Source organism: Setaria italica, chromosome III, assembly GCF_000263155.2.
Source record: "Setaria italica strain Yugu1 chromosome III, Setaria_italica_v2.0, whole genome shotgun sequence".
In the NCBI taxonomy this organism is placed as follows: domain Eukaryota; kingdom Viridiplantae; phylum Streptophyta; class Magnoliopsida; order Poales; family Poaceae; genus Setaria; species Setaria italica.
In genome coordinates, this window is record NC_028452.1 from 2,088,657 (window position 1) to 2,102,330 (window position 13,674).

General features: G+C 45.6%; 1 protein-coding gene and 1 pseudogene across 1 annotated transcript; one reads left to right on the forward strand and one right to left on the reverse strand.

Moving 5' to 3' along the window:
• Window positions 1–829: 829 nt before the first annotated feature.
• On the forward strand, window positions 830–3,994 carry LOC101770916 (peptidyl-tRNA hydrolase 2, mitochondrial). The gene is made up of 7 exons (XM_004960196.2): window positions 830–1,311; window positions 1,422–1,480; window positions 2,594–2,653; window positions 2,775–2,844; window positions 3,259–3,328; window positions 3,425–3,451; window positions 3,536–3,994. The coding sequence occupies exons 1-7, from the start codon at window positions 916–918 to the stop codon at window positions 3,583–3,585; spliced, it is 732 nt and encodes a 243-aa protein (XP_004960253.1). The 5' UTR covers window positions 830–915; the 3' UTR covers window positions 3,586–3,994.
• A 138-nt stretch (window positions 3,995–4,132) lies between these two features.
• Window positions 4,133–5,879, reverse strand: LOC101771309 (annotated as a pseudogene).
• Between the last annotated feature and the right edge of the window lie 7,795 nt (window positions 5,880–13,674).

Below are 13,674 nucleotides of genomic sequence, written 5' to 3' on the forward strand. Positions count from 1 at the left end.
CACCAATGGTTGAATCCTCGTAGAATGGTCCGCCGCCGGTGAGGAAAAGGCTACCCGTGGTGGATCTACCCGATGTGTGCCGCTTCACCGACGGAGGGAGGTGGCCGTCGGGGATGGAGCAGGAGGGACCGATAGCGGCGGCGAGCGGGCTAGAGGAGTTACCGACGGCGGCGGAGAGCGGGCGAGCGCGAGGGAGCGGGCGAGACGAGGGAGCTACGACGGCGGAGAGCGAGCGAGAGCGAGGGAGTGTGCGAGAGGAGGGATCTACGACGGCGGAGAGCGGGCAAGAGCGAGGGAGCGTGCGAGAGGAGGGACCGATGGCAGTGGAGAGCGGGCAAGCGCGAGGGAGCGGGCGAGAGGAGGGAGCGACGGTGGCGGATTGCGGGCGAGAGCGAGCGAGCGGGCGAGAGGGAGGGCGCAGTGGATAATGATGGGAGGCGAGAGGGAGAGGAAATGACGTGTGAAGCGTCGGTGGGCAACCAAACGGGCTGTTACATACCAAGAATTAGGGTTTCTTTAGAAAGCTCCGGGTGGGCTAACACGCGGCTCGCTCCTGTATCGGCCCAGAACCGTGGCAACACGGAGCAAGCAGGCCACACCAAGGCCCAAACCAGGCGCCAGGTCCAAAACAAAGGAAACTCTCGTTTGGAAAAAAAAAAGAAAAGAATACTAAAGGAAACTCGTATCTTTCTGTCCCGATTAAATCTTGTGCGCTGATTTCCAATCGGACGATCAAGATCGACCCATGTAGCCGTGCGGCGGTGTGCCGTGTGCCACCACGGACCATGCGGACCCGCGGGTCACATCTACTTGCTCCTACCAGTCCCAAACCCCAGGCATCGTGCTACACACCCTAACCAGTAAGGCAGTAACCACCTCCCTCGCCGCCGCAGGTGAACGGCGACGGCGATACCGATGGGCGCGTCGGCCTCCGTCCTCTCGCTCCCGACGGCCGCCGCGCTCCCCGCAACCGCCACCGCCGTCGCCGGGGCCGCAGGCTGCTTCGCGCTCGGCTACCTCCTCGCCCTCACCCGCTTCCCGCGCCACGCCGCCGCCCCCGGCCCCGGGGGCCTCTCCGATGACGACTCCGAGGACGACTCGGAAGAAGATGATGACGATAACTCCGGCCGCAGCCGAGCCGCGAAGCGGGCGGGCGGGCAGAAGAGGACCGGGCTCCGGCTGCTCTTCTGGGCGCGGAACGTGGTGACCAAGTCCGACTCCGCCAGGGAGGTGGAGAGGGCCCAGGCCCAGGCCGCCGCCAGCCCCCTGGAGATCGAGAACCTCGCCGAGATTATAGAAGATTTCAAGATGGTACTGGAGACTTAGTTCATGATTCTACTATTTGATCTGTTGGATTGTACTTTAGTACAGAATGAGGATAGAATATCAAATTATATATGTTGGTTTTTTCTTTGATGTAGGTGCTGGTCGTCAGGAACGATTTGAAGATGGGCAAGGGGAAGATCGCTGCACAATGCAGGTGAGACCTTCCTTCACTGTAGCGTCATTTCAAGACGTGTATACTCTGGGAGGAAGTGAACCAAGCTCGCTAGTCTCTAGTCACACAAAATGTTTGCTTAGGTTGTGCACTAAGTTGTTTTCACAGTTGTTTGGTGGAAGATACAAGTCCTCTGAACCAAAGCCTGCCTGTCTCGACTCTAGCGATATTTTAGAACCGATAACGGTTTGAGAGAACAAGGTGGAGTTAGGGTTATTATGTGCTTTCATGCACTTTTGATGAATGAAACGTTGACTAATGAACAACTGTGGAACCTGTACATATATTTTTTGCCAGTGCACAAATGAAATTAGTCGAGTAAAGAAATTGGTTGTTTTGCATGACACAGGGTGCCAGTCTCTTTGTTCTTTCTATGCTGGCAGTTGTTCACTTGAATTAGACAATAGCATTATGTACCTGTTGTTTGGTTTATTTATAGTGTCTAAAATACACAAAAGTGCATAATGTTGTCTAGAATTATTTGTTCTATAAAAAGTCAGATAGATGGAGCAATGGGGAGTATTTTATCCTATTCCTGGAGACCTGGACTCATATAGTCAGAACCCATTCGGTAGTTTGTTTGGTTGAAACATAACAGTTTTGCAATAGTAGCTACCCCATCTGGCTCTCATCCAATGCAAATTCATCAACTGCATTTGGATGGCAAAGCAGGGTTACCTTTTATCTTTATTGCTTCAACACGACAGTACTTATGCTACATCCAAACTTTGCTGCCTTCCACAAAGTGGAAATGAGCCAATGTAATGCTTTAGCCAGTCATCTTTGGCCAGGCAGCTATTCAACTTCATTTGCCAGAGAGTGCATTGCTAATATCTGTGATGCATTTCTTTATCTTTTTGAATGAATTTTCACCATTTTCACATGAGACACTCTTTATTTTTGGCCATGAAAGATGTGTGCATTTAGCTTTGATGAACTAAATTACCAGGCTACAAAATTTATGCTGGTCTTTGCCACCCAGCACTTCAGTTATAACCATCAGCAGGGAAAGAGTTACCGTAGTCATCAACATTTTGTTATTTGTTTTTGAAATGTGGGTATTGTCTCATATGTTGGCTTTTTCTGTATTTGTAGCCATGCAACTCTTGGTCTGTTCAAAAAACTCCAACAGAGAGCGCCAAAATCACTAAGAAGGTATTACTCCACAACAATTTCTTATGTTGTTTGAAGCTTCTTCCAGATGAACTTCATATTCCACTGAGATAGCAAAACATATGCCAAATTTGCTTTGCTCTCTACTTTTCATTTTTTGCAGGTGGGAACGATGTGGGCAAGTTAAGGTGGTTGTGAAAATAGAAAGCGAGGAAGATATGCTTGTTTTACAAGTAAATATTCCTCCTCCTTGCATATTGACTATATTGAAAGTGCTTTTCTGAGATCCAAACATGATAAGATGAGTATGAGTGGAAAATAAAACCTCATCTTGAAATAATTTCACCATTTCGTGAATTGATGGATTTATTTTCTAAAAATGGAACATTTGGTACTTGCATGGTGTAATCCTTTATTATTCATTTAGAGAAATCTTTTGCTTCAGCTTTTACCTAATTTAACGAAAAAAATAAAGGATTGCTGTTAATTCCCTGAAACATGACAAGGATTTGGCTGATTCCTCTCTGGGGAACTCCTCATGTTTTTGATCAAAAATAAAAGAAGTTGGCGGATTTTGCTTTTGTTGTGTTTAACATTGTCAATTATGTTCCTTACTCCAGAGTGTCTAAATTACCTTTTTGATGCAGGGGAGAGCAAAGTCTCTGAATCTTCCAACGCACATAACCATAGACGCTGGAAGAACACAGATTGCTCCAAGTGAGTTGTTCGAGTGTTAACTTATAACATTCACTTCTTTCTCTTTTTTTTCTAATTATTTGAATTTTTCTTTCTCTAAACTTAAATTTTCTGTAGATTCAAGAACAGTGATGGCTATTCTTGGTAAGTTGCATTCAATTCCCGCTAGCATGTTCTGTATATTCTTATTGGCGTTCTTTTGCTGATCTTACCTTTTCAACTGGGCAGGGCCTGCTGACATGGTTGATGATGTCACTGGTGGTCTGAAGCTATTGTAAACTTCACCTTGTCAGTATTCTCAAGCACCCAACATGGGTGTTTACAGAGATATGCTGGAATTTTACAATCCACATTGGACTCACACTTCTGATCTGCTGCTGAAGAATGAATCTCAGTCTCATTGGTTGACTCGATCTTGCTGTCTGTGGATTTATTCAAAAGGAGGCTGTTTCTTTTTTACTTGTATCAACTGTTGTCTTTGGAGCTCAGATTTCAGTTCACCCAGTTTTGGTGTCGAGAACTTGTGGACCATTGTTTCTTCTGTAACATAGATAAGAAAAGGTCCCGCTGTTGTCCCTTTCTTTGTTGTCCCTATAAGCACAGATTATGTATTTCGCACCACTCATGAGTCATGACTTGCAACTATGAGTACCACAGATTCTAGTAAGCATATGTTAGGTTAATGTTCCTCTTGGCCATTGTTAAAAATGTCACTGTTACTTTGCAGTTACTAGATTTGTGTTGTAGCCAGCAGCGCTTGCACTGAATCAACCAATGGAAGGAACGCAAGAACAGTGTCACTGCTCCAGTTCAGGAAACGCTTTATAGTGAGTGCAAGTGCTTCATAAATAAGCTCTCTTTGGTTTCCAAGGAAAGAAACTCCGACAGATAGAAAATAAATGCAATCTAGCAGTGACGGTGAATGCTGAAATTACAATTTTCAGACAAGTCGATCTTATTCTGATTGACTACGGCAAACAACTCCGCCTTCCCATTTTCCTCGCTTAATGCCTCCCGGTTCAGCTGCTCTGCGGCCTGCTGCTCTCACCAAAGATCCTGTTGAGTATTGCAGCGAGCCTGACACCACCTTGCGCGATTCTCTTCTGAACAACCGGCAGCGCAGAGAAGAAATAGTGATCTGCATTTCCAATTTCAGGTGAATCGCATCACAATACGTTTCTCTAGTAAGCTCACAAAATTATTTGATCTGGTCTTCAGAGGCTCAGAGCCTACCTCCTAGGATGGAGCCTTGCTCAGCACCCGCATACGCCACGTCGCACGCCAGCTGCGCGCTCTCCATAGCGTACCTGCATTTGCTTTCAGCCGTTAGCCGTCTCTGAATATCATCAGGTTCACTTTCTAAATAAACAAAGCTTGATTGCAGATCATGATCTCACTTGTCAGCACAAGTCTTTGCAGATCATGATCTCAAAATAGACAAAGCCTCCCACTCCCTCTCCTCATCGGCCCACGCCTCCTAGCACTGACACGGCGAAAGCTGAAGTGAAGCAAGCTACGCAATGCCGTAGAGCACTTGTACTTACAGTGATGTTCTGCATGATGACCTGTGTCATGATGCTCAGGTCGTCGTTGTAGAAGTCCTTCATGGCTTTCTGGATGATGTCCAAATCCCATACCTGATGAAAACATGCAAAAATTAAGCATGCAGTTGAACAAAATTGAGATCTGATGATTCTGCTGCTCGAGTTAACGTACGCGGTGAAGGTTGGTCGTGGTTGTGTTGTACCAGTGGACGATGATGGTGTTGCCGCCGAAGTCGGCGGTGTTGCCGCAGTGGAGGGGCTGGTGGATGTCGCCGACGAAGTGCGCCAGGAACATCAGGCTTATGGTCGGATCAACCACTGGTGGCAGTGTCAGAGGATTATATGCGGAGTAAAGATATACAATGCACGATATACAGAGTAGATTACAAACGATTGTATTGATGATGCTTACATGGAGCTGACGAGTTCATCAGGGCTGTGGTGTAGTTGTTGATGCCTCCAACCACACACATGTCCTTCTCCCCGTTCATGTTGTGGCAGTCCCCTGGTCAAAAATAGTAGTGCTAGAACCATCAGAGCACAACACACCAGCAGCAAGAAGGTTGTTTGGGATGCCGGCAATGGAGAGCCTAGGTAGCTTACTGTCGTAGAAGAACTGGCAGTCGCCCGGCGTGTCGGCGAAGTGCAGCGAGCCCGACCACGGGTACCGGCGGCGCTCGTCGTCGGCCCAGGAGCACGTCTCCGCGAGCTCGCCGCCTCGCCGGCCCACCCCGGCAGGAGGCTCGTCACCGCCGCGGAGTCCTCGCTCGTCAGGAAGCTCTGCACAGGCAGCAGACTGAAGAACTCAAGCTCGTTCGTTCATTTACCTGGGCGATCTAGCACACCATGCAGTGTCCCTCCTTGCGCCATGCGTGGGCGGCAGGAGCTCCCGCCGCCACCGCGACGAGGAGGACGTGAAGAAGCCGGAGGTGCGAGCCCATATTCCTAGCAGCTAGCACCGTGCTCTCTCTCTCTCTCTCTGACACTCTCTGTGTTGCCATGATGCTTTCGGTTTCCTTCTCACTTGACCACCTTGGTACTGCCTTTATACACGCTACAGGAAAAACCAATGCGGCCTGCCTTTGTACGCTTTTACTGCCTTTCTACCCTTTTACTGTTCCAATCCAACGACGACAAGAGGATTGTTCCCTCCTATAGAATCCAAGATGCCACGGATGCACACACGTGACTCTCGTTTCCATGGTAGTTCGCATCAATTGATCAGCGGATAAAAGTTGAGAAGAATAAAGCATGACGGAGGTGCGGTGCGGCACTCGCTGCTTTGTTTTGTGCAGTGGCACTCTGTAGCGCGCGCCTTTATTATGTCCACAACCAAGAAGCCACCCCGATGTGATTTTTCTGGTTTCGAGGTTTGAGCACGAGTGAAGTGATCAGATCCGATCCGATTGCTTAATACGAGTATATTTTTTTCGAGCTGAACTACGATTTCTTATGGCGGAATGATTTGAGTTCTTCGCTCCGCGCGATGTTCACATTATTTTTGAATTTATTCAAAGGATTAAACTGACGCTATTGTTTCAGTGGTAGTTGACATGACCGTTAACAACGAGACACCAGTAGTAATGTTTTATAAATGTTGAGAATTTACCGGCTCAGTCTTTCGGATGTGCTCCAATCTCATAAGAGTAAGGTTGTGCGTAGAGCGAGTGTGCGTGTATGTGTCGCATCCTCTTTACCGTGTGATTAAAAAAAATATGAGTATATTTTTTGATAACCGACGATGGAAAAAAAAAGAGAGAGCGTAAAATGGTATTCGGGACTTCGGGAGGCTCCGCCGACAGCAGGCGTCGCTGCAAAAGCTATTCCCCGATTTGAGGTGACTAGGTGAGTGAAGCGCAAGGACCGCTTTGCTTGGGGACTGCTTTGGTTCCTTGTGACTTTGAGAGTGTGTTTGGTTGCATGCACCACATGATGCATGCACAGATGATCCTGGATGGGATGATTCAACCAATTTACTTGTACCATATGGTTCACTCTAATTAGTAGAATAATGTATTAAATGGGATGGTCTCATCCTGGATGAGTTGGTCCAATTCACCCAACCAAATAAAAGGATCATTATTATTTTGAATTATTCCATACATGAATCAAATCATACAACCAACCAAACACACCCTGAGTTTGTTCTTTCGTCGTTCTTTCGTCGATCCTCTCTGGTTTTTCCTTTTCTTTAGCTATTTTATTTTCTCCTTTAATTTGTCCGGGAAATAAAGCATCTATGGACTGTGTGATGACTGATGGATGATGATGGTGGTGCACTGGTGCATCATTCTATCCACCATGATTTAAATCCGGCTGGAGATTACCTACTTTACTAGCATAATACCTTATCATTTGCCGCGTTTTTTTTGTTATTTTTTTGCCGCGCTCTGGTGATAGCAGTGTGGGAATTTTGAGCACAAGCTAGATAAGAGATATGGTTTGGAGGTCCACATAAGCTCATTTTTCCTATTCTTCTTCCCCGACGCGCCTCCACCCTCACCCCTGCATCCACCGTCCCGGCCGGCGGCCGCTGCGCTGTTTGCCCACCACCACCCTTCCTCCCCACCCTTCCTAATCCGGCATTTCCTTGTTGCCCTCGTTGTTGACCACCGCCCATCAAGAATCCTGCCCCTGCTTGCCGGCAGCGCTCTCGCTCCGCCTTGCCCTCCGTTGCCAATCGTACCACCACCGTCGCCGCCAGGTCTACCGCTACCCCTCAGCCTTCTTCTCTAAAGCTGACGGACATGGAAACCTCTTCCCCAAAAATTTTTGAACCCTAACCTCCGCCAGTCGCCACCCACCGCCGATGACCTCGACCACCACCGGCGCCTGGTGGCGACCTCACCGTCGAGCCGCTACCATCCACTTCTCATTCCTTCGTCCAGCTCCCACCCCTCTGGCTAGGCTTCTCAAGTCTCAACGAGTGGCGGCGTGAGGAACCGGCCTCCAACAACGGCACGAATCTCAAACACCAGGAATAGCTTCCGGGCTTCCTGGATTTATTGGGTCCTGCCAGCGGGCCTCCACGAAAGGTCAGCAGCCCAGCACCACCGCGTAGCCCACCACGCCACTCATGTTGGGTCCCATAGGCCCAGAGGGCACCACAACTTCACTGCATGGGCCGTGGCCTGCCAGTTGCACTCTGTAGCAGCAGCGCGCCTAGACCCAATCCCATCTCGATAAGGACAACTTCAAGAGCTTATCTAAAAATTCTTCCCCAAAATTATGTTAGGGGGGCTCTTCCAAAATTTTCTTTCCCCAAAAATATGTCATCCCACAACAGATCTCCAATAATAACTTCCCCGATATTTCAAAATATGCCACGTCAGCACAACGTGGGGGGCGACGAGCGTGTTGGACTCGCAGTACAGGTAGAACACCTGACTGCAGACGGCACCGGAGCACGCCGGCCCGATGTCCGCCGCATGCGCTTCTGCGCCTCCGCCAATGGCGGCTGGCTCATTCTCATGCTCGACTCATGCCACGGGTACGCGCTCTACAATGTCAACTTCGACCAGCGCATCCCGCTCCCGGCAAGCTTCACGACACCGTGGGACAAGGACATCCCACTGGTCATGCACGCCGACACGTTCTCTGCCCTACCATTCGGTCGCAACCAGTACATGGTCGCCGCCATCGTGCTCATCGGCAACCACTCCACCACCGCATTCTGGAGTGAGGCTAGGAGATCATGCAACAGCTAGCCACCGCGGCGAAGGTCGCCAAGGAGTAGGACATCATGCAGCAGAACCCTGCGGTGGAGGTTGGCAGAGAGCATGAATTGATCGTGCAGCAGGCCAAGCAGCAGGAGATGGTGATGCTGCTGCAGGCCGCCGAGGCGCCCATGGTGCAGTACTCTGAGATAGAGCTCGGCATCTCGCTGGGGCACTAGCCATCGGTGCAACAAATGTTGCAGGAGCATGGTGGGAGTCACTGGGGAGCCAAACATGATGACGGTGGTGCAGCATGTCACGGCCTATGCAGACGCTGAGCGCGGGAGGAGGCAAAGAACTACATATGGTCTGAGACTTGCCGCGCCATTCCTCGTCGAGCAGAAGTCGGCGCCACAGGGGCTGACGATAGGGGCGCTTGGGCTCCAACTTGATTCATCTCTGCCGCCGCCGTTGGTGTCGTTGGGCCAGCCGCATGCCCGAGTGTCGCAGCAGCGAAGCACGGATGGTGGATGGCTGGATGACCTAGGAGAACCTCCCTCCTAGTTCGGCAATCCCCATGTCTAGCAGCGTCGCCGCCAACCCGGAGGAGATCAGGGCACGCGTCATTGTCCTCGGTGCCCCCCATGCCAACGCCACCAATGAGTGGGCGTGCCCGGAGCACGGCGTGTCCGTGCATGGTGCCAACAGGGAAAAGCTTGTGGGAAAAAAACTTGCGGGAAAGGAGTGCGATGGGCGATTGGGGGAAGAGCAGGCGCATGCAAATATGTGGGGTGGCGGCGGACGGATACGGGACGATGGAAATTTGCAGGAAGGTTGAGGGAGTTGTTGGAGGTAATTTTTTTTCCCTAAATAAGGTGTTGGGGTAATTTTAAAGGAGCTTTTGGAATTGCTCTAACACGCTGAATATGGAGTTCAGACTGCCAATCGGTAATCGGCCCTTCAAGTTCATTTTATTGCATAACTGTGGGGAGCAGTAGCATTGCAGTATAGCAACTTAGCAAGTGGTGTACTACCATGTATTTTTTTTGAAAAAAAGTAATTGTCTCCTGCCTCTGCAACCACACACAGTCATATTTTTGTACAATTTTTAGCTCACAAGTAGATCACATATAATAGGAAAAAAGTAGCATGACAGGAACAAATCAAAAGCAAAGTCCATTATTGCTTCTCCATCCATTCTTGGCAAAGATATCCAAGGTGATGACTTCCAACGCTTTACTTGCTAAACAGATGGTCTCCATTGTTTCCTCTCATTGATGTAACAAAGACCAAAATCGCAGCCAATATGCTCCCCTGAAAACAGCCTGCATAAAAGAGGTGAATGATTTTTCTCAAAAACCACATCGTTTCGCGTACACCAAATTGCCCACATGAGAGCTGCAACCCCAACAAAAATCAAACTTCTATGATTCTTTCTTATGCATGTTAACCAATTTCCAAGCATATGCGCTATTGATTTTGGCAGGATTAACCCAGTAGCTATATTAACAACTCTCCAAATTATCTTGGCATGTTGACAATAAAAAAAGATGCTTAATTGTTTCATTACAATCACAGAAGCAACACTTTTGACTTCCATACCAGTTTGTCTTAGCTAAGTTATCATTTGTTAAAATAACACCTCGTTGGAGGTACCACATAAAAATTTTAATTTTGAGAGGGATCTTTAGCTTCCATATAAATTTATTGGTGGAAGAAACATCTTGGTTTATGAGATATTGATACATAGACCTTACAGTAAAATCACCTTGGCTATGTAAGTCCCAGGTAAAATTGTCCCTCCCTTCAGAAAGCTGGTAAGAAGCTATTTTAGCTACAAGGTTATGCCAAGCAGTCAGTTTATCCCTAATTAGAACTCTTCTAAAAGAGATATTCCATGGTATTTGGTTCATAACATTTGCCATTGTAGTGTGAGGATAATAGACTATATTATATAAGTTAGTAAATTGCTCTCTGAGTGATTTAGAGCTAATCCAAGTGTCCTTCCAAAATCTGGTTTGTGACCCATCTTTTATTTTGAAAATCCCGCAGCCCAGAAAATCTTCCCTAACTTTTAACAAACCTTTCCAAAAATGCGAGTCTCCAGGTTTGGTTGTAGCCTGAGACAGGTACTTTGAACTCAGTTATTTCTAAGTAAGGTTTGCCGTGTGCTATTTTCATTCAGCAATTTAAATAACGATTTGCTAAGTAGATATTTATTTATAATCAAGAGGTTTGTTATTCCCAAACCCCCTTGATCTTTAGGACGACACACTATGTCCCATTTGGCTAGGCGGTATTTTTGTTTATTATTGTTACCTTGCCAAAAGAATTTGGATCGATAAAAATCCTCCTTATGACATAATTCAATAAAATCAGTCGTACCCTATGAGATAAATGTTTGGCCTTCGAGGTACTTGGTAGTCGTTTGAATCTTTCCTCGATAACATTCCAATTTGCATTATGGAGTTTGTTGTGATGCATCGGGATTCCTAAGTACCTGAAAGGGTACGACCCTAGGCCACAACCAAACAATTGAGTATATTTCTGCTCGTAGTGTTTTGCAGCTCCATAACAAAATATCTCACTTTTGTGGAAGTTGATTTTTAAACCTGACAGTTGTTCAAAGATGCAAAGCAAGAGCTTCATATTCTTAGCTTGCTCTAAATCATTATCCATAAATATGATTATGTTATCTGCATATTGTAGGATTGACAATCCATCATCCACCAAGTGAGGTATCACTCCATCAATTTAGCCATCATCCTTAGCCCTCTTAATTAAAATAGAGAGCATATCAGCCACAATATTGAATAGGATAGGTGACATGGGGTCTGCTTGCCAAAGACTTTTTTTGTTTGGAAGTAGTGCTTAATGTCATCATTGATTTTGATGCCCACACTTCCTTCGGAAATAAAATTTTTAATCCATGTACACCATCGCTGGCAAAATCCTTTCATTCTAAGGGTTTGTTGTAGAAAAGATCACTTTACTTTATCATAAGCCTTTTCAAAGTCAATTTTGAGAATCACACCATTGAGTTTTTTTTGGTAACTCATGGATAGTTTCGTGCAATATCACTACTCCTTCCATTATATTTCGACCTGGCATGAAAGCTGTTTGTGAGGGATAAACCACTTTGCTAGCCACTCCCATGAGCCTATTGGTAGCCATCTTGGTGAAAATTTTAAAACTCACATTGAGTAAGTAAATGGTTCTATATTGTTGTATCTTTGTTGCCTCTTTTATTTTTGGAAGTAAAGTAATTACTCCAAAATTGAGACTATGGAGAGGGGGGCATCCTTCATAAAAATCAATGAATAATGCCATAAGGTCCGATTTAATAATTTCTCAGAAAACTTGATAAAACTCTTCTAGAAACCATCAAGGCCAGGAGATTTATTATGCTGCATTTGGAACACCGCCTCCTTTACTTCCCTCTCCGTGAAAGGTGCTGTGAGGAAATTATTTTCATCCTCTGTCACCTGAGGTATGTCATTATTTTGATTTTCCACCATGTTGAAATTATTGTCATCTGGTGGTCCAAACAACCCCTTGTAAGTTTGTGATATATGCTTTCAATTCAGCATCACCCACTATTACGTAATCTTCTTGTTCTAATTTGAAGATGCGTTGTTTTCTATGTTTACCATTAGTGACCAAATGCAAATATTGGGTGTTATCATCACCTTCCAAGAGGTCAGCTCTCTCATACCATTTAATTTCCTCCTCCCTTAATAAGTGAACTAAACGTTCATTGAGGTAGTGTTTCATATTTAACTCCTGATTAGAGAGCACTCTATTCTCAACTTTCTTATCCAGATCATCAATCATGAAGATCAACTTCTTCTCCTTTTTATTGTGGCCAGCTGTATTTTTTGTTTAGCCCCTCGAAAATTGTCAAAGAGCTCTTATTTTATTCTGCAGTGGTTCCTCTGGTTTTAGATCCCCACTTATCAGCAGTCAACTCATAGAAACCATCTCGAATAAGCCAGCCACGTTCAAATTTGAACAATGGTTGCTGCCTATTGTGGGAAGAAGTGCCTGTGTTTAGCAATAAAGGGGTATGATCTGAATTACTTCTATCTTTAGGATGTACTGTTGTAAGAGGGAATTTTTGCTCCCTCTCTGTACTAACTAAGACCCTATCAAGTTTCTCAAATGTTGGATCATCTCCGCTGCTCACCTATGTATATTGGCGACCTGACATTTTTATCTCTCTAAGATCAAGGTTTTGAATGACCATATTAAATAAATCTAGCCATTTTGCATCAAAATTGTCCTTATTTTTATCCTCAGGATGATGCATGATATTAAAATCTCCACCAATTATATATGGTAGCGATTCTTTACTACAACTGTGCGCTATTTCTATCAAAAAGTTTTCCTTATGCTGCTATTGAGCAGGACCATAAACTATAAATAACGCATATTTGTAGTTATCATGTTTATTGCGAAGGGTGAACTTAACATAAAAGTCCCCCTCATCAATGGATCCAATATCAAATATTGTAAGGTCAACACCAAGAAGAATACCCCCGGAACGACCATGTGGTGCTATACAGTGCCAAATAAATTCTTTGCTACCATATAGTTTTTTTAAGATCCCATCTGGGAAATGATCCCGACACGTTTCCATAAGGGTAATAAAATCAATTTGCTCCTCTTTAACCAAATCTTCCAAATACACATGTTTAGTCTGCAAGACCTCTGCTATTGCAGAAGACCCCTTTTATTTGAAACTCAGCTTCGATGGAGTTATTGGTTTTTAGGCGATAAGGCCACTTTATTATTATTTTTCCTAGAATTGGATTTTTTTCCAGCAAGGAGTAGCAACTAGATCACTACAAATATGATCTAGGACCTCCTTCTGCACACTCTCATCAAAATCCCCACAAGCGTGGTTGAGTTGTGCATCTATGAGGTCTTCTTCTTCCTCGTCCAGGTTAATTTTAGGAGAGGAATATCTATTGCTACTAACATTGTATTTAGCCGACACTTTAAGTCTATCAATTTCTATGTTTTTAAGAGAAGAAATAACACTATTATCTCTACCCATAGAAACACCTAGGTTGGCAATTCTAGAAATAATATTTTAATCTGAAATAGATGGAAAAGAGGCAATTACCTGGTTCCATCGCATTTTTCTTGGTCACCAAGTTCATTG